This window comes from Marmota flaviventris, chromosome 9 (assembly GCF_047511675.1).
Source record: "Marmota flaviventris isolate mMarFla1 chromosome 9, mMarFla1.hap1, whole genome shotgun sequence".
Lineage (NCBI taxonomy): Eukaryota > Metazoa > Chordata > Mammalia > Rodentia > Sciuridae > Marmota > Marmota flaviventris.
The window spans coordinates 52486688-52513018 of record NC_092506.1 but is presented as its reverse complement, the minus strand read 5'-3'; the positions used below and the strand labels follow the sequence as shown (position 1 = coordinate 52513018).

Genomic DNA, 26331 nt, shown 5'->3' with positions numbered 1-26331 from the left:
TTGCATTGTCTCACCTCTGATAGGTTCTCCTTGTGCATCTATGCCTTCACCAGAGTGAAATGCAAATTCCTCTCAGCTCACTCCCCACCCACCTTGGGATAAGAAGGCCTAAGAGGACTAAGGTCAAGTCAGGGACGGCTGTGCCACTGGCAGATGAGCTGGCTTTATTGCAGCTAAAGCCCTCAGAAGGCTAGCACCTTTTCCCTAGAAACTAAAGTTTGAAACTTGAAATCTTATCTTGAAAAAAAGCTCATCATCTCTAGAAATAAGAGAAATGAAAACTACTCTAAGATATCATCTCACTCCAGTCAGAATGGCAGCTATTATAAAGACAATCAACAAGTGTTGGCGAGGTTGTGGGGGGAAAAGGTACACTCATATACTGCTGGTGGGACTGCAAATTGGTGCAGCCAATATGGAAAGCAGTATGGAGATTCCTTGGAAAACTGGGAACTCTCCTCGGACTACACCCAAAGGACTTAAAAACAGCATACTACAGGGACACAGCCACATCATGTTTATAGCAGCACAATTCACAATGACTAAATTGTGGAGCCAACCTAGATGCCCTTCAGTGGATGAATGGATAAAAAAAAATGTGGCATATATACACAATGGATTTTACTCAGCAATAAAAGAGAATAAAATCATGGCATTTGCAGGTAAATGGATGGCGCTGGAGAAGATAATGCTAAGTGAAGTTAGCCAATACCAAAAAACAAATGCCTGAATGTTTTCTTTGATATAAGGAGGCTGACTCATAGAGGAGTAGGGAGAGGGAACATGGGAGGAATAGATGAATTCTAGATAGGGAAGAGGGGTGACAGGGAAAGGGAGGAAGCAGGGGATTAGCAAGGATGGTGAATGTGATGGACATTACTATCCAAAGTATATGTATGAAGACATGAATTGGCGTTAATATACTTTATATACAAAGATATAAAAAATTGTGCTCTATATGTGTAATAAAAATTGTAATGCATTCCACTGTTGTGTATTTTAAAAAATAAGATCAATTAAATAAAAAAAGACTGTGGATATATAGTGTTAGAGGGTATTTGGGAAATCTCTGTACTTTCTGTTTGATTTTGCTATAAACCAAAACTGCTCTAAAATAATAAAAGCTATTTTTAAAAGACAAAAAAAGAAATCTTATCATCTTTTACTCCTGCAAAAAATATTTGATATACTTCTGCAGCCTTCCAGCTGAACTCGTGCATCAAAAATGTACACTTCAAAAACATACACTCCTCAAAGGAACATGGAATTTCCAACTACCTTCTCACCTCTGACCAAATCCTCCATTAACAGGAGCAAGAGTGGGAATCTTGTTGGTTCAGCAGTTGGGTATGAATATCCATGTTATTCATGGTCATTTGTTCTTGCTTTTTGTGTAAAAATATAAGGATCGGGGCTGGAGGAAGAGATGTTTTGAATAAGCTGAGTTAATCGCAGGCACTCAATTGCATAAAGCACCTGGATCACTTACCTCAACTTCCTTTTCAGTGAGTGGAGGGGTGCTGTGAAAAAGAGAGAACACACATATGAACTTTATCCAGCCCAGTAAATAAACTACAAGGTGACTTTGAACGACCAGCCGACAAGTGTTTTCAGAAATAGAGTAAGCTGAGTTGGTGAGATGGGAATACGGCAGAGTCCCATTTGTGTTCTCTGTCTTTTATGAGACTCTGATCCTTGCAGAGGTAGCATTGAAGAAAACATTAGATCCTGGGGTCAGTCCTCCAGCAATGTCACTTCTACCTCTATGACCTTGGATAAGTTATTTAATCTCTGTAAGTGCTAGCTTGCTCCTCTGTAAAATGGAAATAATATTATCTACCTTGCAGAAGTCTAATAAAAAATATGTGAATGTATGTAGTATGAAGGGGTATGTGCCCATAAATACAGGCAGCCCTCCATATCTGTGGGTTCTACATTCCTGGATTTAGTCAGCTGCAGATCGAAAATATTCAAGAAAATTGTGTCTGTACTAAAGACGTGCAGACTATTTTGGTCATAGTCTTTAAATAATACAGTAAAATTCTTATTTACATAGCATTGCCCTTGCACTAGATATTATAAGTCACTTAGAGATTATTTAAAATCCACGGGAGGATGTCTATAATATATGCAATACTACGTTATTTTAAACAAGGGACTTGAGCATTTGCAGATTTTTGGTATCCATGCAGAAGGGGGTGGGTCCTGAAACCAATTCTTCATGAATCCCGAGGGCCAACTGCTACAGGACATCCACATTCAGTAGTACCCAGGAAATGTTAGCTACTGTCACTATTCATTCACAGGCTTGCTATGAGGAATTAATAAGTGCATATGCATTTGTAATTTACAAACTATGTACACATTCAAGTTGCTGTTACAGTTTTCCTTGGACGACCCAGGTCTGCAAAGTCTGACCTTTTCATTCTTGAGCGCTGTGACAAAGTTCCATGTGGCCAAAGAGTTAAAGATAGGAAAGAGTATCTTGAGCTCTTCTCCATGACAAGACCCTCTGATGGCAGGAATCAGAATGTCAAAGGAGTCCCAGTTGGTACAAAGGGGCCCTTCCAAGAAGTTGCTTGTCATGTGCAGGTCCCACAGTCTGTCCCCAGAAAGCAGTTCCTTTATCTGCATGCCCATGCTGTGTGGCTGCCACCTCTGTTCCTGCTAGTAACTAAAGCTGGACGTATTCTGAAACCCAGATAATGTAAATAATGCACAGGCCCTTTCCTGTGCTGGGTGGGGAGGCCGGGAGGGGTCCGACCAGTGTCACAGGACTTGGCAAGAGAGCTTGCCATCAATAAGCTTCACAGGAAACACAGCTTCCTCCCTTTGATGGGTGCAGAGGGACCTGAGATCAAAGGTAGGGGTCAGCCATCTCTGCAAGGGGCTGGTTCTCACCCTCCAGGAGGGACTGTGAGAGCCTTCCTGTTAGGATGAGGCAACAAGACCCCATGGCCACCAAGTCAGCCGAGAGCAGGACAGGAGATAAACAGCTGCAAAGATGTGCTATGTTACAGCCCTGGTCACAGCCCCACCCGGCAGGCCCTTTCCTCTGAGGGCCAACTCACTCTTACCACATATTCTTATAGAGCATCACACACTCTCTACATGATTTCTCAAAGCTTACTGAGAGTGCCTCTGACTCCTGGCTTTATGTATTATGTGCAATTCTGCCTATTTTCATAAATAATTAATCTAACTTTATTCCTTTATCCTCCTACTTTGTTGACTCAGAAACAACTACTTTGTTGACTGCTTTTTTGCTCTTGAACACACCCAACCGTGTTTTTTTATTGGTTTGTTTTATGGTATATGGTACTCACAGGTGGGCGCAGCAGGACTCAGGGAGGTGTGTGATTTAAGCCAAGAAGCCCCATGCCCAGCCAGTTCCTGAAGCAGAACTAGGCCTTATAAACTGGCGTTGGCAGCTAGGAGGCAGAGCCACACACCTCTGAAGGGACAGAATGTCTTTTCATGTGACTCCTTGTATATCTTCTTTGAAGACATGTCTATTTAAATCTTTGGTTATTTGAGGAAAAAGGACAATAATTTGTCCTTTTGTTGCATTATAAGAACTCTTGATAGAGAAACAAGTTCGTTATCAGATAAGAATTTGTAAATATTTTCTCTCATTCTGTGGGTTGCCTTTCACTTTCTTGATGGCATTGTTTGTTAGCACAGAAGTTTTTTATTTGGATGAAGTACTATTCATTTGTTTGTTTAACCCTTTTTCTTTCTTTCTTTTTTCTTTTAATTTTTTTGGTGGTGCTGGGGATTGAATCCAGGGCCTCACACATGCTAGGCAAGTGCTGTGAGCACATCTCCAGCCCCTTTACCTTTTGTCTTATATTTTTGGCATCACATCTAAAAAAACATGCACTAACTCAATGTCATGAAGATTTATTCCTGTTTTCTTCTAAGAACTTTATAGTGTCATATCTTAAACTTAGTTCTATGGTCCATTTTGAGTTAAATTTTTTTGTGTGTACTGTGTGAGGTAGGGTTATAAGTTCACTCTTTTTTTAAAAATATTGTTTTTGGTTGTAGATGGACACACTATCTTTACTTTTATTTGTTTTTATTTTTAATGTGGTGCTGGGGATTGAACCCAGGGCCTCATGCATGGGAGGCAAGCACTCTATCACTGAGCTACAACCCCAGCCTGTAAGTTCAATCTTTTGCATGTGACTATCTGTCCCACCACCATTTGTTGAAATTACTAATGTTTTTGGTTTGAAAAATTTTTCACCAAAATATTTGCCTGGATATCTTGTTTTGTCATTTGTGTATCTCAGATTTATTAGATCATCACAGAGAACTTCCTTGACCCCCACTCAATATTTCTCTCCTATGTCATTGTCTATTTGTGCCCTATTTCGTGGTCTTTATAGCATAGTATTTTCTCAAATACCCAAACTGTTCACTTTTTAGCTCAGCTCTCAAGGGCCTGTTATGTCATAACTCCCTGATCACACATGATCTCATTTAGCCAGCATCACACTCCACCAATGACAGAGTACTTATGACCTCTGTTGTGAAAGGAAGGAAACCACAGCTCAGAAAGCAAAGGCACTACCCTCAAGGAGTGGAAGAAGTCTGGTGGGTTTTTTAAGCAATCATTCTTCATGTGGTTGCTCCATTTATGCAAATCTCAGACCTAAACTCTCTCAGTTATAGGTAAGTGGACTATCTGGATTGAAACCCATCTCTCCCGTCCCAAAGCCTGCATCATCTGCTACAATGAGTTTCTGGTGGCCCTATGTCCAAAGGGCTATGCCCACCTGTGAATCCCGCATACTCTTTCAGATGGAAACTCCTAGTTTGGCCCTTTCTTATTTTTTTTTTGTTTTGAATTCATTACCCCTTCCTGGACCACTGGACTTTAGCCCTTCTGGGATTAAGAACCAAGATTAGTTCTCTGTGTCCCACCTAGAATCTAACACAGGCACCACCCAATACAGCTCTTCTGCAATCCAAGTTTTGATTTTACCTTCCAGGGAGGGACTTGTGGACTCGCAGTTTGCGCAGCAGCACATCAGAAATATTTGGCATGACATCCAAACCACTCTTTGACTCTTCTTCCTCAATAGTTGGGGAGAATTCAGAAGGGATCCCTGAAAAATGAAAGTGCTTTCTTTTGAAATGTCTTTTTGAAATCACAGTAAAACTATTGGCAGCTACTTTTGGGGGTGGGGTGGGGAGGAAGAATTTTAACACTTATAAACACCTAGTTAGATGATAAGAGTTTTCATAATTATCATCTTATTTATCACAATGAACCAATGAGCTAGAACATCATCCTCCTGTTTTACAGGTAGCTTAGCCAAGGCTCAACAAGGTTAAGTAACTTGCTCAAGATTACAGGCAGAGTAAATGGCATAGCCAGACTTCAGACCTAGGTCTGCCTGTTTCAAATTCTTTCTTCCCATAGTTCCCCACCGTATCAAGCATGATCTTATGTCTGGGAACAGATGTTGTTTTTTGGCAACTGAAAACTGGTTGCCTGTTTGGCTACAATAAGTGAGTGGGGAAAAAACTCTCTACCTGGCAATTTCTCAGGAGGTCTCATATCCAGTTATTTTTCCTTATGTATATTCAAAAGTTCTATTTTCTAGTTCCCACCTAGAAATCAGCATTTGGTTTCATAGCTTCATAGATAAGAAAAGAAACAGGGAATGTCTAAGACAAAGTTAAGGTCCAGGACCTCAAGGCCCCTTTACATATCTCTAAAATATAGATGCCTACTAGCAACAGAGCCAAGGAACAGCCTTTTGTTATATCCTGAAACCAGGCTGGATCTGTGCTGTGATCTCATAAATCTTTCTCTTATTTGAAGACACCTCTTGCATCTCTTCAGAGCCTCCCTTCTGCAGCCTCCAGCCCTTCTAGCTTCTCCGTGTGGCCGACCATGATCCAAGGTTTATGCCTACATCCTGGTTTGTTGTTTTGGAGGCCTAGGTGTGCTCTAACAAGCTCAGCATAGGAGGACATTAGAAAGTGACTTTGACATTGACATTCGTTATTCATACAATGTAGACTTTCTATGCCTTGCTATGGGTTCATAGTTTACTAGGGTTAAGTCAAAGCCTCCAATTTCTTTTTAATTTAATTTAATTTTTTAATTAGGTATCCTAATCCCATACAATGATTGTTTTCCATTTGCATTCAGGAATTTACATTTATCCCTATCATGGGCTTTGACCTAGCAGATTTCCAACCTGCTTGGTCATTTTCCAGGACTGTAGGCCAGGCTGGAGATCAGGACTAGTTATAGCAACAATCCAAATAGCCCTAAGATTAGGAGCCATGTGAATAGAAACCTCACCAAAGGAGCCATGCAGAGAAAAGAGGATAGAGTTGGGCTCAAGGTTAAGAATTTTTAAATACTTTTAGCTTTCTAATAACAGAATGATGTTCATGGGTTCCCTGATTTTCAAGGTATCCAAGCACAGACTGCAGGGCCATCTGTCAGAGATCGTCAACAATGGTTTTTAGTTTGTTTGTTTTTTTGGTTTAACATTGACTAGATATACTCTTAGCTACCTGTCAACTCTTCGGTTGATAGGCAATTATTTCTCTCTGATATTTCCAGGTGACAGATGGCCAACCTTGTGCTACCTCTGGCATTGCTCCACCACACTCAGCAGAGAACCAATTATGCTGTGGGCTGCTGAGAACTGTGTATGATAGACCGAACAATGTGAAGCCTAATAATTGAGTGGAATTGTACCAGGGGCTTTTGCCTAGAAAAGTCCCTTAGGTTAAGGGGGAAGGAAGGAAGGATGGAAGGGAGGGAGGCAGGGAGGGAGGGAGGGAGGAAAGAAGAAAGAAGACAAAAGGAACTACTTAGTGATTCTAACTCTTGTTAAAATAACTCCCTTAAGAGTGATCCCAGAATTGGTGGATCTCAGAATCAACCACTCTCCTCCTGAATGGGACCAAATTAGCAACAAAAAATTTAAAAATCAACCAAAAATATACCAGCAATGTTCAAATACAGGAAATGGCAACACTCTTTAAAAATAATGTTTAGAGAAAGACAGAAATTACTATAATACACACTGAGCTCCCACCCTTGACAACTCTTTTATTCGTCCTCCCCCAAAGAATGAGTTCTGAAAAGATGTGAGAGGAGAAATTCTGATGCAGTGCAATGACACAGAACAGCAGGGAAGTGGATGGAGGGGTGAGTGGCTGCCTGAGGAGGACACTCACAGGTTTTCCAGGTTAGAGGGTCTCCATCCCACCACACCAATGCTTTAAGGAAGGAAAAAGAGAGGAACAACTGTGTTGCCATTTAGCATTTCTTACTAGCTCAGAGGGGAGAGGAAAAGCAGAATGATTACACAGAATTCTATCTGAGTTGCTTATCTTGAACAATATAGAGGGATTTACCAGAAAGGAAGATTAAAAATAAGACAAGCTCCTCGGATGGAGTGATTGGCGGGGGAAACATGGAAATCCCCAATTGAAGCCATCCCCACCCCCACCCCACTTCTGAAACTGGCATAGTGACCAAATGTCTTGGATTTTGATGTTTTTTTCTTCCTTTGCCTGGCAGAGGAATGAGTGGCTCCTGGGAGGATGGGCTTAGTCTAAAGATAAACCCCTGGACAGGTTGTCTCTAAAAGTCCCCTGAGTTGGAGAAGCAATCCAAAGCTCACAATTCCCCATCAAGGAAACAGATACACCCCCCAATCTGCTTTAATAAACCCAAGTTTGGGGGCTATAGAAAAGAGCAAAAACCAGTCCTGCAAACACTACTATTCACAGCTCTGTCTGAACTTCCCCTTTTCTCTACCAGTAACAAGCAGACAGACACAAAATACCCAGTCTTCAACTAAAGGGCTGAAAGAAGGGTAATGAGATCTCAGACAAGGTACAAAGAAGTCAATGAAATATAACCCACACAATGTATGTGGGCAAAAGAAAACCCAAGTAGAAATGTCCAGATCAGAAAGAAAGAAAATGAAAACCAATGTATGGCAGCTATATAAAAATACTAAAGTTAAAAGAGGAAGGACAGAAGGAAGGAAGGTAAAAAGGAAGAAAAAAGGGAAACATGTAGGAGACAGATGTCAGGATGGAAACATAGCTGCAAAAAAAATCAAAATGCAAAAATGCATTTCTGTGCAAAATATATGCCAGAAATTTGTTGACTCTAGGAGAAATTAGAACCTGAAAAAAAAAAAAACTAAAATAAGAAAGGAAGGATGAGATGAGAAGATCATACAGAGATAAAAGAGGGTTTCTACATAAGGAAAGAAATTGAAGATCAAAATAACAGAACTGGAAAATACAGAAGTAACCAAAGTTTGGAAAATTAAATATAATAATATGAAATATAACATATAGAGCTTCAAATAGAATTAGTAAGGAAGGTGAGAGAGATTGAATGATCATAAGGAATGCAAGGAAGAAAAGAAAGAATGAAGCATGGGACTGGGGCAGTGGTAGAGCACTTGCCTAGTACTTGTGAGGCACTGGGTTTGATCCTCAGCACCACATAAAAACAAATAAATAGAATAAAGCATTGTGTCCATCTACAATTAAAAAAAATCTAACAAAAGAATGACGTATATAGAGATGGAATATGAACCTGGAGTTGAGACACTGTTGACCACTGTATAGATTATGTTCTCTCTGGAATAGTGAGGCACACCAGTGAAACAAAGAACGTATTTAAAGATATAACAGAAGAAAAAATTTCCTGAAATGAGGGGAAAGCTGAAGTTGTAAGTTGACCTCCTATTAAAAAAATGTATTTCAATTTTAAAAAAGTATATCTAGTCTCATCTCCCTCCCCCATTCCTCCTGAATTTGTAGGTAAGGGGCATTCCACATAAGAAGATAGGTAGATAAAGAAATGCTTCTCCAGCAACCGTCACAGAAAAGTAAGATACCAATTACAGGGAGGTGATTGCTAAGGAGTACAGGCAGCTAGCCTTAGATTTCTCTACTGAAGTCAGTGGAGCAAATCTACAGAGCTCTAAGGGGAAGGATTTTACAATTGTGTAAGTTATTGTTCAAGACCTGAACAACATTTACAAACATGTTAGAACTCAGGGAATATAGCATCTCTCATCCCTCCTGAGAAAACTATGATCATGAAATTCCAGTTAACCAAGGAAAAAAATCAAATCAATTTGGGGATGGTGAGCCATGGTAAAAGTACCAGTGGTGAACATGACATCCTTTTACATGTAAGTCCAAGGCTGAACAACTGTAAAAACCATGGCTGTAGAATGGAATATAAAAGCTATAACCTTGACAATAAACAAAGGAGAATTCAGCACATGTATAGGTAGTGACATAAAAGGCAGGAAGTATTATGAAGGTGGGAAGAAATGCTGCCATTTTCATCTTTTCCCCGAGGAAGTCACTAGGACCATCGTAGTGACAAAATGTTCTTGTCTTTATTCTTGGTGTCAGGCGTTTGGGGCCTTAATCCTGGAGATACTGCCTTTCCAAGGCTAAGTAATTCCTGGAGATAGAAGCCAAGTTTCTTTCAAGTTCAGCTTTAACATACAAACCAACCAATCCAGAACCTGCACCCAACCATTTCCTTTATCAAACTCACACACTCCAAGCCAGTAGTCTTCCTGCTCTAGAGCACCCAGGAACAAGGACTTGACGACCAGACACCTCCCCTCTAGCCAAGCCTGACAATATTATTCAAGCTATCCAATCCTAAGCTTACTCAGGGTATCCCTCCCCTCCCTTGCCCATTCCTTCCCATGAAAACCCCAGTAAAGGCCTTGGTTATATTCTCCCCTCCCTCCTCTGCCTCTTGACTAACCTTGGTCCTTGCCCAGGTGGCCTTGCGCCAAGGTGGGCTGTGTCTCCTGTTTTGGGGAATCTGTGAGTATAAACATCTTCCTTCCTAAGAATTATTTCTCTGGTTTGTGTGTCTTACCTGGTTAAAACAAGTGCTGGGTACAAAGTTTAGAATAACCATCTGGATTTAAAACATGCAGAAACCGACCACAACTCCAAACCCCTAATGAATTTCATAATACAATTTCAAAACTTTTAGAAACTAATTTCTTCTCTTTGGAGGAAGCAATTACCAAAATTCAGCAAGTCCTATAGTTTCACTTCACTTTAATTCAAACTCAATTAAGTTGTAATTTTTTTTTTTTATTTTGAAAAAGTTCATCTAGTCTAATCTCCCTCCTTTCCTCCTTCTGTATTTGTAGGGAGGGGGTTTTTGGTGTAAGCTACTTTTTACTTTCTTCTTTGTATCTTTCATTATGAGTTGAAATTCTTAATAATGAGCATGAACCATTTTTAACGTTTCAAAACATCTGCTTATACTTGCTCATCCTAATGAAAACACTGGTTTCTGGACATCTCAGGGATTTGAGGAAAATAAACTTTGGGGCTTTGTTAAAGATGTTCTGAACACAGGATGATCCTCCAAAGCCAAGGCTACTGGTTGGAATAAATTTTCTGCATATCTGTCTTCTCAGGAAGGGCTCTGCTCTGTGTGAGATATGAGACTCTGAGCCCACTCTAGGGCTATCTGGAAGGACTGCCCATCAATCTACTTCTCTGCCTCAGCCCACAACTCTCTCAAAATCCAGATCCAGATATCCAGCCACATCTTAGGCATGACCACCTGGATAAAGAGAATGAAATAACTTCAATAGCCACCATTTATCATCAGCTACACATTAGATGCTCATTCTTATTTATCTCTCACAGTAGCCCTGCAAAGTAAATAAGCCCCTCGCCAGGGAAACTGAAGCTCATCTATGCTAAGTAGATTCCCCAGGGCCCACCTGGTTAGTGGGAGAGCCAGGATGCAAAAGCAGTTCTGTTAGACAGTTGCATCCCGGCTGTTTCCTGTGAGCATTCCTGTATCCAAATCCAAACACTCTGTCTATTCTAGCGAGCTCCCCTCTCATGCTCCCAGTCCTGACTAATGTCACCATCTACGACGTAGCTGTGCATGTGGATGCCTGGGGTCTTTCGGTCTCCCCTTCACCCTCATCCCCCTTGTCAAATCTGCTAAGCTTGCCTCTCCAACTGTCCTCCTGACATTTATACCATCTCCTCACTGTTTCCCCGTCCTCCTACACGGTGTCCCTTGGCCTCCAGCCTCTTCTGTCTCAAGCTATCTTTTGTAATCTGTCCAGAATGATTCTAACCGATGGATTGGATCCTGAGCTACCTCACCTTCAGGTGTCTCTGGTTTTCCAAAGTGTCCTAGATGAAGTTCAAACTCATCAGCTTTGGCCAGCAAAGACTTCATCCTCCCTCATCCTGGCCCACTGCTCCAGCCCCACTGCCCATCTCTGGGGCCACACGGCTCACACTTGATTCACCTGGGATTCCTTCTGTTCCTGAAACATGCCAAGCACTAGATTATACCTACATATCTTTGTTCCCACTGACCCCCTGCCCAGGATGGTCTGCTCTTCCTCAGATGGAAGCTGCTCCTCTTGAAACCTTCCCCAATCCACCCCTACTGAGAGGGCTGCTTCTTCCTCTTTGTTCCTAAGTAATTTACATTCTATTTTTTCTTCCTCCTTTGGTCTCCCAGTTCAACAGCTTATGAATGGCTTAGATTCTATACATTGCAATTGCTCTCCCAAAGAAATAAATCTGAACATTTGAAAGAAAAAAAATGTACAATTTAAAACCATTGCCTTTTGCTCTAAACTATTAACCCTCTAGACATATGCCAAAATTGCTCAGTTGTTCAAACCTAATGGCAGGCTGGGGACTCTGTGGTCTGTGTTTTGAATTGACCATTTCCTCATGATACAGTGATCTAATAACTGTTGCTCAGGTCAGGAGAAAATAAAGCACTCAAGATGAGAGCTTGCATTGCAAATCTGTTTACTGCATCTATACAATTTTTTAAAATATTTTTTAAGTCTTATCACCATGTACTGTAGTGACTTTGTCAACCCTTGTATTAGTAAGCACATCTACTGAGGTGCTTACTAAGTTCCAGGCAAAATTGGAACACGACTGTCCTCTGAGAGCTTATTATCTGAGGGTACAGAGGTTAATCAGAGAAAAATCTAAACATTTCATTTTATACTCTGATAAATTTTACAAAGAAGAGAACTGGAGGTGCCAGAAAAGCTTTCCATAGAAAAGTGACTTTTGACTAGATAATTTAGGAATAAATGGGAGCTCATTAGGCAAAGAGGCAGAACATTCCATGTAGAGGGAATAGCATGTGCCAAGCCTAAAAAGGGTGAGGAATGAGCGGCTGAAAGAAGGACAAATGTTAACAGTGAGAGGGAGAGTAGCCCCAGAAGATGCTGGGAGCTAAGTGGGTTCACCACACAAGGCCTTATAGGTCCCACTAAGGATTCAAGTGCTCATCCTAAGAGCAGAATAAAGCCTCTGAACACACTGAAACAGATTTTTATTTCAGAGATTCCTCTGGCTCTGTGGTCATGGTCTGAGGTAAGTGAGGGGGTCAGGAGTGCAGGCTGAGGGACTGGTTGGGGTGAGGGGGTCAGGAGTGCAGGCTGAGAGGCTGGTTAGGAGGCTGTTGAGGTAGCTGAGATGACTGGATGATAGCTGGAAAAGACCCTCCCCTTGAGAGTAGGCCCTAAGTCTTTTTCATCTAATGCATTGTATCATATAACGTAGATCATATAATGTGAGCCCTGGCTCACGTCAGCCGCACATCTTTGTCCTGAAATAGCCTGCAAGTGATCAAAGAACAAACAAAGACAAAGGAACTGGTTGGATTGTTGGACAGATCAGATGCAGCGGGGAAAAGAGCCTCCCAGTTCTCAGAAACTGAAGGAGAGCCAAAGTTCTGAAGACTCCAGAATGTTCTGATAAGAATCTACCCCATTTCCCAAAGGAACAGCCAGCAAGCATCTTAAGAGACTCGAATTTTCCCCATGAGCTCATATGCATTGTTGAATTAAGAACCTGTAAATACTCTCTGGGCCAGCTCTCAGAGTGCTCCCAGAGACTTTTGTCCTGATGGGGAAAGGGGCTTTCAGAATGTAAGAAAAGGAATTCTGTAAATGGCAGTCCAAATGTACAGCTGCCCACATCTCCTTCACTGACCTATCACTGTGGATCAGAGTTGAAAAAAAAAAAAAGTCCCTTGGTCATCAAGATAGAGTTCTACAGTCAGGTGCCTGCTGGACTAAAGACTAATACCACACAAAGCATTTTACCAGCTCAGTAAAGCAGGTGCCAATATAATCCCCATTTTATAGATGAGCAAACTGAGGCACCAAGAAAATGAGAAACTTTCTCAAGGCTTTGAAGCTAGTAAATGATGAAGCTTGAACTCTTAACCATCCACACTATCAAACTGAGAGAAAGTTAAGAGGAAGCTTGCATTTATTAAAGACCTACCATGGTTAAATTTGTGCTAATAGGAATCATTCATTTACCTGATCATTTTACTTTTAAGATCCAGTTTATTCTTTAATAATATTGGATAGTGAGGTTCTGCTGTAGATAGTAGATGTTTAAATTGGCAAAATCTTTTGTAAGCTAATTTGGCACTATGTTATACATTTAAATGTAAATACCTTTTGATCAATCAATTGCACTTATAGAATAATATCCCTTAGGAAAACATGCATTTCTATAAAGATACATGTACGACAATGTTCATTATACAATTTTTTAGTAATAGAGAAAAAGTAGAAATAATATAGATACTATTAAGAGGTCAGAATAATCAATGTTTATAGAGACTTAATTCACAATAACTAAGCTATTGAACCAACCTACATGCCCTTCAACAGATGAATGAATAAAGAAAATGTGGCATATATACATGATGGAATATTACTAAGCCATAAAGAAGAATGAAATTATGGCATTTGCAGGTAAATGGATGAAACTGGAGACTATCATGCTAAGTGAAATCAGCCAGTCCCAGAAAACCAAAAGGCTGAATATTTTCTCTGATATGTGGATGCCAACACACTATAAGGGGAGTGGGTGAGGAAACAATAGAATTTCATTGGATTAGACAAGGGGGAATGAAGGGAAGGTAGGGGAGATGGGTTTAGGAAAGACAGTAGAATGAATCAGACATAACTTTCCTATGTTCATATATGAATACACGAACAGTGTAACTCCACATCATGTACAACTACAAGAATGGGAATTATACCCCCATGTATATATAATATTTCAAAATGTACTCTACTGTCATGTGTATCAAAAAGAATAAAATAAAAGGTGAGTGTGGAAAAATATACGTATTTATATCAGTTCTTTGTGCAATACTATAAAACAATTTTAAAATTAAAAAGTTCCATATATGTTAAATATAGGTAAGTATATTTTAAGTAAAAAGACAATATGATAAGCACCTAGACACCCACCAAAATCTGCCCAACTGGATGGAGTTTAATTTGGGCATACGGCCAGCTGTCTGGCTAGCAACCAGGTCCCTAGATTCCCTTTCTGCTATTTATGGTCATGTGACATCAGCCTCTACACAATTGCAGATAAAAAGAGGTATGCAATCCCTACCCCAGTTATCTATCCATCTATCTATCTATCTATTTTGGATCTCCACTCTTTCTCCTTCCATGTAGTGAGAACCAAGCTCTGATTCAGCTTTGACTTTGTAGCTAGTCTAACACCACAGGCCATGGCAAAATGACAACAGGGAAAAAACCAGGGTCCCAGATTGCTTGCTTGGAGCAGCGGCAACTGATATTTGAACAGCTCGCTTTGGAACTTTTACTCCAGAGTGAAACAACCTCCACTCTCCAACACGTTATTGTATTGGGGTTCTCTATGTTACAATAATTTAGATTTTATTTTACCTAAGCAGGAAAGTTGCACAATACTTTAAAAGAGACACCAATATTGAGAATTTGGTAGAACATATAAAAGAAAACATGTCATGATTAAATGAGTTCATTCCAGTACCCAGAAGTAAGAACACCAGAAATAAAGGTTTATTTCCATTTATGGAAAATTATTAAATAAATTATATAAAATAATTCATATGAATTTTTTCAATAGATATCCAAAGGACATTTGGTAAAATTCAATCTTGAAACTTGGAGGAGAAAACTACTACCTTGGGTAAATACATAAAATAATATAAAATATGAAACAATATCATGTTTTATATGTCAAAATACACTGTACTGTCATATATATCTAAAAAGAATTAAAAAAAAGAGGTGAGTGTGGTTTCCCAGCCCAAACACCATATTTGTTTCATTCATATTTTATATTTTATTACTATTAGATATTGTATGATATAGAATAATATAAATATCAAATAATAAATAAAAATTTAAATAGTACATATAAACAGATAGTACATTTGTTTAATATGATTTTTGAGGAAAAAAATTTAACTAAAAAGATAAATAAGGCAAATAATGTTCTGCCTATCACCATTATCAAATTAGAGAATGCTGCCAAAGTAATAAAACACACACAGGTACACACAGAGAAATGTACACACATGCACATACAACTAAGACAAATGGTGAGTTGGATAAAATAAAGAGAACAGGTGGGTTGATTAAACAAGATGTGCCAAGTGGCCCCTGAAGTTGTACACATCTGGGCTTCAATCCTGGTTTTAGTAATTAGTAACCACATGACTTTCATCTCCCTAAACCTCAATATCTTCAGTTGAAAAATAAGCAGAAGGCCACGCCACTTTCTAAAGTCCAGCATTGTCCCATGCTTAGCCTGTAGCAATCCCTCTAGTAACCACACCAGTTAGTCACCGTAGTAATCAGTCCACCATGTTAAGTAATGTTTATTATATAAGAAACTGAGCGGCATTCATCTGTGCCACTAATTATCAGCTAGAAAATCTAATAAAAATGACTCTGCTTCATAAATAAACAGGCAAAGTACAAACCATATAGAAGACACAAGGGTAATGCCCACAAAGGACCTCAAAATTTTTAGGGGAATACCTAAATTATCAGAAGGACAAATGCTGTGCCTGAACGAGAACTATTTGTTTGCAAATTTAAAAAGATCTATAAATTTTAAGACCAACAAAACTCTGGCAGTTCTTCTGAATACAATGTGTAGGTTTAGAGCAGCCACAATTAAAATGTTACACAAAATGGTATCAGTTTCTAATGCGAATGGAGACCCCGAGAGGTTGAGGAACATATAAAGATCCATTAATTGGTTTCTGGGTTGGGACACAAATTCAGATCTCCCAAGTTCTTGCCTAAGTTGTTCTTGCTGTTATTTTCATTGACTCTCTCTATTCTTGAATATTAACAAATATTCTGGGGAAAAAAGAGCAATGGGGGAGATTGAACCCCACTGCACTTATCATGAAAGCAGTGATTACAATGTGGTATCGATCAGGATCTGGGCATTAGTCTGTGATATATATCCAAAAGAATGTAAAATATAACTGTCTATGCAACAGAAGAAATATATCTTTAAAAATATGACTGCAATAACAAGATCTACCTATATCTCAAAATGAGGCTCAGTGGTATTAACAAAGATATAGGTAAACCAAACTAATAAAAATAGAACTATTTCCCTACGCAGAATATTTTTATGATGATTAAAATAATGGAGGAATTCCCAAAGGAAAAGAAGCAAAAATGACTGTATAAAAACTTTATAATTTCTCTAATTCATTAAAAAGAAAAAATGATAAAGAAAAATTATTGAGAAAAACACAGCCAGCCAGGGTTAATATCTGTCACGTACAGAGTTTTCATTTATTACTAACAACAAAAAAAGCCTAGGACACAAATGGATTTGTGGCCAAAATTGAGTAGCTGTTCACCCCAAAAGAAAAAAAGGAAGTAAATGTTTCAAAGTTTAAAGTTTTAACTTACTAGCAAATTAATACAATAATAATGAAGTGGCATTTCACACTAATAACAACACATTGTAATTGTCATTCTTATTATTGATTAGCTGGTTCTTACTATACAATATTCTGGTCAATAGGACCAAATACAAAACAAAATCCAGAGCTGGTCAAGCTTAAGAGAAAAACATACGTATTCACTGGAGAGAGATAGCATTATACATGGGAGGCAATTCAATAAATGCAAAGATTTCTACACTTTTGAATCAGCGAATCTCAAGCCTGAGCATATGCCAAGGGAGTAACTTGAAGGAAGAAAGAAAAAAAAAACCCTACAAGTACGAAATTGTTTATAATAGGGTTGTTAATCATAGTTAAAAGAACTGTAAACACTAAAATGCCCAACAATAGATACATTAATACAAAAGGAAATATGTACCCTTTAATGATAAATATGGGGACAAGTCAAAATATATGGAATTAGTTATAAATAAGTAAAAACAAAGCAGAAAGGGAAAGTGTATGCACACTATCAAATCAACATATGAAAAATTACAAATGTGAGTAAATATTGGAAAGTATAACAATTGTCACTTTTTCATAATTTTGGGGTTGTGGATGAAATTTTAAGATAAGTTTTTCCAAGTGTTTCAAATCTGCTTTAATAAGGAAATTTTTAAAATTCAAAGTAGAGAAATATTCATTTTAAAAGATTCCTCTAAAAACGGTTCATTTAAAACAAAACTTAGTTTTTAAAAAATGTTGTCAGGAATTTTTATTTCCTGAAACCTCCTTGTTCATGTTGAATAGGTAGGTGTTTGTTACTATATTTCAGACTGGCGCTTCCAACTCATTGGTGAGTCCCAGGACACTTGCACACGGCAATCCATGAACAGAAGGCTTGTGCGCTGTCACTAATCACGGGCAGCATGAAGTGATCACTGAACCGTGAAGCTTGGGGTACACTGGGGTGCCTTAGTACCGCAGAGGACAAAGAGAGTTCCATAAGGTACTTTTGCACCTGGAGCAGCCCTACTGAACTCTCCCCAGCTTACTGGCCTTTTCTGTATCAGTTTGTCTGAAATATCATATGGAAAAAAAAAAACAAAACATTTCAAAAGTGATCACGCAATGGCAAAACCATGCAATCTGGACACAGGAGCCCTTGGGATCACCTTTCCTCAATTGTAAGATGAGAGCAAGAATTGCTGCCTTTTTAGTCTATTGGGAATAAATAAACCAGAGTGCAAAATGATGTATACTCCAGAAAGCACTATAGAAAATGTATATCATGATTACATTACAAGAGGTAGGATATAATATTGTATAAGAGTTGTCAGAGACTGAAAGTAGAATTGTGTTTGCCAAGTGCTGGGTGAGGCAGGAGAGGGGAGCTAGTGTTTAGTGGATGCAGAGTTTCAGTCTGGGGGGATAAAGAAGTTCTGGAGATGGATGGTGGTGGCAGTAGCACAGTCTGCTTAATGCCAACAGAACTGTATACTCACATGGTAAAAAAATAATCAAGTATATATTATACATCTTACCCTATAAAAAATTAATAAGTGCCAAACAGAGGAGTAGGATATAGGCAATGATTCAAAAGAAAGCAAGGAAGCATCTGAGATTTCAGAACTGGTAGGACTTACCCACAGCTTTAAGGGGCAAGTATGTGATGGAGAATGGAGAGGAGGTGGCATATCAGGAGAGATATATGGTGTGGACAACCGCACAGAGGCAAGAGGGTGAGTGGCCCCTGGGAGGAGGTGTGGGGAACAGAGCAGGACAGAGCCTGGCCTGCTGAAACACTTTTCCCTCTGAGTATACCTTGTTGGTCCTCCCCAACTCAAGGCACTATGGTTAGAGATTATTTTTATGCTCCTGTCTCAACAACTTCCCTGCAATGACTTTTGCCATGCTGTACACAATTTCATTCATTCATTTATTCAAAAAATACTTATTCAGGACCTAGTAGTGCCAGGCATTTAGCAGTAGACACACACACACACACACACACAGATGGGGGGGGTGTCTAGACAGATACCTGCCCTTGAGGGCTTCGACTCAGGGGTAACAGCTAACATCAGACAACGCTTACCCACCAAGCACTGTTCCAGGTAGTTTACAAGTACAGCTTATTTAATCCCCTTAATGACCTTTGAGGCAACAATGATTAGTCCCATTCTACACATGGCTTGAGGGAGATCAGGCATGGTGAGGTCAAGTAGCTTGCCCAGGCCATGTGGCTGGGCAGTGGCAGAGCCAGGACTTGAGCTGGACAGTCCTGACGTGTAGTGGGGCTAGCATATGCGCGCTGAAGAACAGGCCCGAAGATGGGCAAGGAGAGCGCTAGGATTAGGACCAGGTCCCAGGGGCAGAGGGAGGAGAGTCAGAACTCCACTAAGGCAGGTGGGAGATGAAAAGACTTGTTTTCCGATGAATGTGGCATGAGGGTGGGTAGGACAGTGGAGACCTGGAGGCCTGAGGAAGGGACTTGCAGGCACCCAGCAGGGCGAGGCTGGGGTATGAACTTTGTGGTGACAGCCGTTAGAAAGCAAGAGATGGTTCTGGTGACTCTGAAAGAGGAACTGGTCTATTTGGGAGGCTTCCTGGGTGTGAGGGGGAAAAGGCAGGGTCAAAAGTTCAGGCCTGGGGCACCCTTCCAGACCCACTGTTGCTCATAGGGCCCAGGCAGCTGGTGGAAAGAGACAGGTTTGGGGGTGCTCTGCCTGGGCAGGAAACACCATCTGTTTCCCTCATTCATCTGCAAATACTGCTCTGTGTCTGGAACACACCACCCTTGGGATGGACCAAGGCCGTGGGCAGGAAGTCTGGTGTTCACACATTTCCCAGCCTTGATGGGGCGGGGAGACAGCTCAGCCCTGGCCAGAGGGGCCCCTGCCCACCCACCTACCTACCTTTCTCCTGCTCGGCCGCTTCGCTCAGTTCAGGAAGCTTGAGCCCCACCAGGTTCTGATTTCTCATCAGGATGTGCTCCTTTGTGGGAAAAGAGAGACAGCGTTTCACATGGTGGCATCAGGCTGGATGCTTCTCTGGGTTCCCACTGTGGTTCTGCGACACTGAACCAGGCTAGGAAACACTGGGGCAGCAGCAAAAGGGAGTGAACAGGCAGAACATGGCACCAGTTCCTCCCCCAGCCTGCAGAGGTGCCTGAAACCCCGTTAGTGCCACATTCCTTGGCTCTTGTACTTGGTGTAGCCTGTTTTTCTAAGAAATCTGTGGGCCTCAGTGCTCGGCCACACTGGAGGACAAACAGAACTGGGGGCTTGGGGACAGGAAGGTTCCCTGGGTGTACCTGTGGCTGCTCCTCCTCTCTGGTGGTCTCTTGGCTGACTGCACCTTCCTGTCCTGCTGTTCTGGGCAGGGAGGATCACTCCAGGACTTGTCCCCTGCCCACCATTCGTTCCTCAATGGCCTTTATGGCACCTCCAGACAAATGAGGCCTGAGAATTGCTACCTTGGGGCCTCAGCAGGCAGAGCTGGGGAGAGGTGGGATGCTGACCACAGGTGTGTGGCATCGTTAGGCCCACACCTGCTCCAAGTCAGGTAGCATCAGACTCAGGCCCTCTGAGTAATGCCTGGCAGAGCGCCCACTTGACTTATGTCATCAATGGATTTTTCAGCCTCCTGGGTGGCAGAGGCCATGTGAGTTATTAAAATGGAAGGGGGAAAAAAAAAAAAAAGCAGGGTAAAGAAGGAAAGGAAGGGGCCAGCAGAGGGTGCTCATGATCCAAAGGGAAGCGGGGCCAAGCCCTTTACCTGTTTCCTTAAGAAGCTGGAGGCCCACAGTCCATCAGCTCTCAGCACAGTGGACCTGGGCAGTGGGAGGGTGCTCAGCTGCCGTGGGGGCAGTTGGCAGCATGGGGCCTCCAGGTTACCTATAACTTTCTTTGCTAGGTGGGGATGGGGTGGCTTGTTGCCCAAGTCTTTGAGGCTCGTGAAGGCAAATCCCTGGCTGTGTGGAATCTTTGGCTCCACCTGCCCCCCAGAGATGTGGAACTGTGGCCCAACATGGGTAGCTCCTCCAGTCCCTGTTCAGCTCCACTGGTTTCTTAGGTCTTTCTGGCGAAGTAAGGTTTTATGTGTAAAATGTTCACACTGGCAGACAGGCCCGGCTCCCCTGAGCCTCCAACTTAGAGCACCATTTCTGAGTAGGACAGTGATCAGCATTGGAATGTGTCCTTCTAACACAGAAATACCCTCACTTGTGCTGGAGTGCTATTGGGTTCTTCATTTCCTTTACTGTCCCACACTCTCCTCTTAGGGTTACACTGTCCAGCTCTAGGCCCCACCAGGCAGAATCCCAGTTGCTTTGGTCTGTGTCTGGGGTGGCCCTCTCAGGAAGAAAGGACTGGGTCATATTTCTTTGCCTTGTTAGCTCTTCTCTCCCTCCCTCTGGCCTCTCTCCCCTGCATCTCTGGACATCCCAATCATCCCTTGCATAATGTGGCAGCCCCGTGGATGGCCACTGTGCTTAGGTTGATGGCCAAAGGAAGTTGGGGGCACCAGGGACATTGGGAAAAATTCACCATGGAAGGAGAAGCCCTTCATGGTCCTCATCATATTTAACCAAGGGCCTTAGATCCAGGCATCAGGAAGAAAGATTGGGTGCTATTACAAAAGGGAAACCTATTTAATCCCAGTCTCGCCCAGTCCTAGGCATGACCAGGTTCGATCAGAGGGTCATTTATGAGTCACCAGCTCTGGCTGGGGAAGGAAAACAACCCAGGACTGAGGGCCCATGTGTCTCTCCACACATCCACCTTACCCTGAAATGTGGCTTTGTTTGGTGGCTATATCCTAAGCTGACTTCTGCCTATTAATAAGTGCAAAGCATGCCTGAAACTGGCACTATGAAGAAGATGTCATGCATGTGGCCTGGCTTCTCTGAGTAGGGAAGTTTGGGGCCCTGTGAAATCCACGTCCAGGCCAGAGCTGCCCTGCCCCAGGGTCCAGCCTCAGCCCAGAGGTCTTCAGCCCAGGAGGGACCCAGCATTCTCACCCTGCCCAGCTGGCCCCTAGAAACCCACCTCACGGAGCTTGGTCAGTTTCTGCATCCGCACGGGCTGCACTTGTATCTGGAAGTCTTTAAGCCCGGGAGTCTTGGCCAGCTTGCCACTGGCTTTGCCTGGAAACCGCTTCTCTTCCTCTGCCAGAGGCAGCTTGGCAAGCACTTTCTGTAGCCGGGGCCCAGGCTCTTCGGGGCCACTGTCCCAGGACACTCCCCGTATCAGGGGTGGCCGGGACACAGGGGGACGCAGCTCAGCTTTGGAGCCAAACTTAGATCCCTGGGGCTCTCCGGCTGAGCCTTTTCCCTGGGTAGCTGGTGAAGCCACCCCTCCGGAGCCCTGGGCTGGACTTCTGGGCAGAGGGTTGCCCTCCCTGGCCGTCTTCAGGAGCTGCCTCCCCAGCTCGCTCTCGGCAGGGCCAGGCTGGGGGCTGTTCAGGGCCATTTTCCCACTGCTGCTTGTGCCAGAAGTTGGGCCCTGGGGTGTAGTCTCGGGGTGCTGAAGGGGATCAAAGTTTTCCTTTTGTTCTATTGTAAGTTCTTTGGACTTCTCAACTGTGGGAGAGCGAGGAGCCAGCCTGCCCTGAGACACTTTCCTCTGGTCATTCTGCTTCCGGTCAGCTAGCCCTTTGGGAATATTCTGAAAGAGACAAGGTAGAGTTGGGGTCCTGAAAGTAGGTTGAAGAGGAGATACAGACGCTGCCAAGTGGCACATTGGTGTGTGTGTGTTGGTGGAGTGGACAAGGTGGAAAGCTTCTCATTCAGGCCAAGCCAGCCAAGGAGCACACAACAAGCCTGGGGTTTGACAGTGAGGACAAGGGGACCTGCAATTTAAAACTATTCAGGAACTTCTCCTTTGGCACAAGAATTAAAATCAAGAATCAATAAATGGGATAGATTCAAAATAAAAAGTTTCTTCTCAGCAAAAGAAACAATCTATGAGGTGAATAGAGAGCCTACATCTTAGGAGCAAATCTTTACCCCTCACACATCAGATAGAGCACTAATCTCTGGGGTATATAAAGAACTCAAAAAGCTAAGCACCAAAAACAAACAAACAAAAAACCAAATAACCCAATCAATAAATAGGCCAAGGACCTGAACAGACACTTCTCAGAAGATGATATACAATTAATCAACAAATATATGAAAAAATGTTCATCATCTCTAGCAATTAGAGAAATGCACATCAAAACTTCTCTAAGATTTCATCTCACTCCTGTCAGAATGGCAGCTATTAAGAATACAAACAACAATAAGTGTTGGTGAAGATGTGGGGAAAAAGGTACACTCATACATTGCTGGTGGGGCTGCAAATTGGTTCAGTCAATATGGAAAGCAGTATAGAGATTTCTTGGAAAATTGGGAATGGAACCACCATTTGACCCAGCTATCCCTCTCTTCGGTCTATACCCAAAGGACTTAAAAACAGCATACTACAGGGACACAGCCACATCAATGTTTATAGCAGCACAATTCACAATAGCTAAACTGTGGAACCAACCTATACACACAATGGAATATTACTCAGCAATAAAAGAGAATAAAATTATAGCATTTTCAGGTAAATGGATGGAGTTAGAGAAGATAATGCTAAGTGAAGTTAGCCAATCCCCAAAAACCATATGCTGAATATTTTCTCTGATATAAGGAGGCTGGTTCATAATGTATGGACAGGGAGCGTGGGAGGAATAGATGAACTCTAGATAGGGCAGAGGGGTGGGAGGAAGGGAGGGGGTATGAGGTTAGAAATTATGGTGGAATGTAATGGACATTACTATCCAAAGTACATGTATAAAGACATAAAAATGGTGTGAATATGCTTTGTATACAACCAGAGATAGGAAAAAAGTGCTCTATATGTGTAATAAGAATTGTAATGCATTCCGCTGTCATATATAAATACAAAAATTAATAAAAAAAATAAAACTAGTCATGAACTTGTCAAGCACTAGAAGCTAAGGAGGAGAGCTTTCCTACATTGGGAGGAAAGCTTTGGCTCCAGCTCAGTTGCCCACATTCAAGTCCTGGCTCTGCCTGGCAAGGCCTTTAACTCTTAGGGATCACATTTCCCACAGGTTGATGTACTCTGAAATTATATGCAAATGTGCAAATATATTTGTGGGTGTCAGGAGTATTTTTCTGGGAAGAAAATTCACACTTTTTAATCATTTTTCAGAGATGTCCATGAACCCAAAGAGGATAAGGGTCATATAACTAGGTGATCCTTGCAAAGTAGCATCTTACTCCTCGGAAGTTCCAAGATTCTGCCCTCTTCTTTCATTGCCCTGCTTTGGGGGGAAATATGAGGGCTTGTGTGTGGTTATCTGCCATCTTGTGTAGGTGCTGAATCTTCAGAAAACTCTATCCAAGGCCCAGTTCCAGGCAAGACTGTAATCTTGCCTGCCCTCCACTCCACCTGGAGTGCTTGGCCACCTGCTCTGAGCAGCGTGGGCAATTCTATTGCTCATCATCAGAGATGAAATATTCCTGGCTGTTTCCAGCAGGGGCTGGGTCTTTCCTATACATTCTTTGGAGCTGAGAGGAGCATCAGTTGTGCCTGTCGAGCAATAGCAGGTCCTTGGTTCTGGAAGGAGCATCAGTTGTGCCTGGCTGCTGCTGGGCCTGGAGTTCCACTTGCCTCTGGCCAGCAACCTGATTGAATCCTGTCTCCCCACTGGCTCCACCTCATGGTAGGGCAGAGGAACCTGCTGTTTGCCCAGTCTCTACCCTCCCCTCACATGCCCACATGCACACACACTTGCAGGGCTACCCAGGGGCCAGCTGAGGTCATCCAAATGGGACAGAGCTCAAACTCACAGGCTCGCCAAGGTGAGGTGCGGAGACATCGGCATCATCCCCCTTCTGCTGGAAGAAGTGAACACAGGTCAGCCTGGATGGGAAGAGGCTGGCTTCCTTTTGAAATGCCTCAGGAGGCCTAGCTGTGGTGTGAATTCCTGCCCACCCAGCACCTGAGCTCAGGGTCATGGAGGGCCTCCCAGGAGTGAAGAGGTGAGGGGAGAGGTCCATTGGCATGGAAACACCACACCCAGTGGACCCTTACCTGTGGAGGTGCTCCTGGCAGAGGGGACTGCGAGCCACCGCACACATCCAAACCTGGAATGGTTGACACAGGAAATGATGTCCAGCACCCCAGACCCTCATTTGTCCCTTTAGCAAAAACACAGCCTTCCATAGCAATTGTGGGCCTGGGAGCCAGAGACATGGCCATTTGTTGAGTGCCTCTCACATGCCAGCTAGTTCTCAGGTGGTGAATTCCCATGGAAATCATGAGGAAAGTGAGGCATACAGAGACCTCAAGGTCACATGGGCAGGAAGCATAGGTGCTGGATGTGACCCCTGGCTGCAGATGTGAGCCCAGGCTTGCCCGGCTGCACTGACAGGGCAGGCTGCTTTCCGGGGCACGCCGTCCTTCCCCCACCAACCCCTGCTGGTCTGAGGGTGTGTGTGGCTTGGACACAGCCAAAGGACAGGGAAGAAATCAAATGCAAAGAGTGGCCCACATAAGAGCGCTTTCCAAATAAGCTCTGTGATGACTTCTCTCTGAGCAAAGAGCGCCCATCACAGCCCCCTTCCCATAACCTTGCCCTTGTCCTCACCCAGCCTGGGTGTCTTCAGTTATTCCTGCCTCCACACACTGGTCCCAAACCCCAATAGACAGATCGGCCTCCTCAGGGTGACCTGGCTGGGAGCCCCCTGAGAAGGGGACACAGCAGGAGTCCTGATCCAGAAGGCTGCAGGCAGGGAAAGGCCAGTGGGAAGCATCCTGGTCAGGCTAGGCCAAAGGCAGGATGGCTGGGCCTCACCTGGCGGGGTGGGGACTGTGAGTGAGCTGCTCCGAGAGTGTGCGGGAGAAGCTCCTGGGCTGTGGTGCGGGGAAACAGCTGTGGAGATAGACACAAAGAGGCTGGTGTTGGTAAAGGGTCAGGACCTCCACCTAATAAAATGTCCTTTCAGACATTTCTCAACCCTGGGGACTCGGCCTGCCTTGTCAGGGGCCAATTCTGTCTGCCATGTAAATCTCCTATTGCAGAGAACTTTGCTGCCAGCCCAGCACAGGGGACCTTCAAGTCATTTGGGAAGTGGGGAGATACATTCCTTACCCTGACTTCAGAGCACCTTCCAGAACCAAGGACCTGCTACTGCTCGGCAGGTAAAGCCCCAAGGACTGTACTTTTAGATGTCCCAGGATGGCCCTGATTTCAAATGCTCTCCTTGCCCTTCTAAGTCCATTCAGACTTGTCCAAACCCTGTCTCAACTTTTTGCTCAGGAAGAAGAGGGACCACAGGAGAGCCCTGAAAAATCTTCCTTCTAACCCAGAAAATTTTCTCCAATACTGCCTCTCCTTCCCCAGAGTTCGAAGGTCCTTCCCAGTCTGCAGCTGGAGGTGGGGGGAGGAAGCCAAGGATGGCTCTTGGGACCTTTGCTGAGGAGGTGCAGAGAGCAGGGCCTCAGACCCCGCCCATGCAGGGTGACCTAGGGGTCTGCGCACATGGGCGTCAC

General features: G+C 42.9%; 1 protein-coding gene across 10 annotated transcripts in view; it reads right to left on the bottom strand.

The window, feature by feature from the left end:
• Positions 1-26331, bottom strand: part of Irag1 (inositol 1,4,5-triphosphate receptor associated 1) — a 118725-nt gene that overhangs the window by 30358 nt on the left and 62036 nt on the right. For 9 of the 10 annotated variants that reach the window (XM_071616389.1, XM_027942254.3, XM_034636610.2 and 6 more), the window contains 7 exons: positions 25634-25711; positions 24871-24923; positions 24627-24674; positions 21829-22446; positions 19696-19774; positions 4994-5117; positions 1490-1520 (listed from right to left, as the gene is read on the bottom strand). In XM_071616389.1, coding sequence (XP_071472490.1) covers positions 1490-1520; positions 4994-5117; positions 19696-19774; positions 21829-22446; positions 24627-24674; positions 24871-24923; positions 25634-25711 — 1031 coding nt within the window. The remainder of the gene's footprint in view (positions 1-1489; positions 1521-4993; positions 5118-19695; positions 19775-21828; positions 22447-24626; positions 24675-24870; positions 24924-25633; positions 25712-26331) is intronic. The other variant, XM_034636608.2, reaches the window with a different exon arrangement.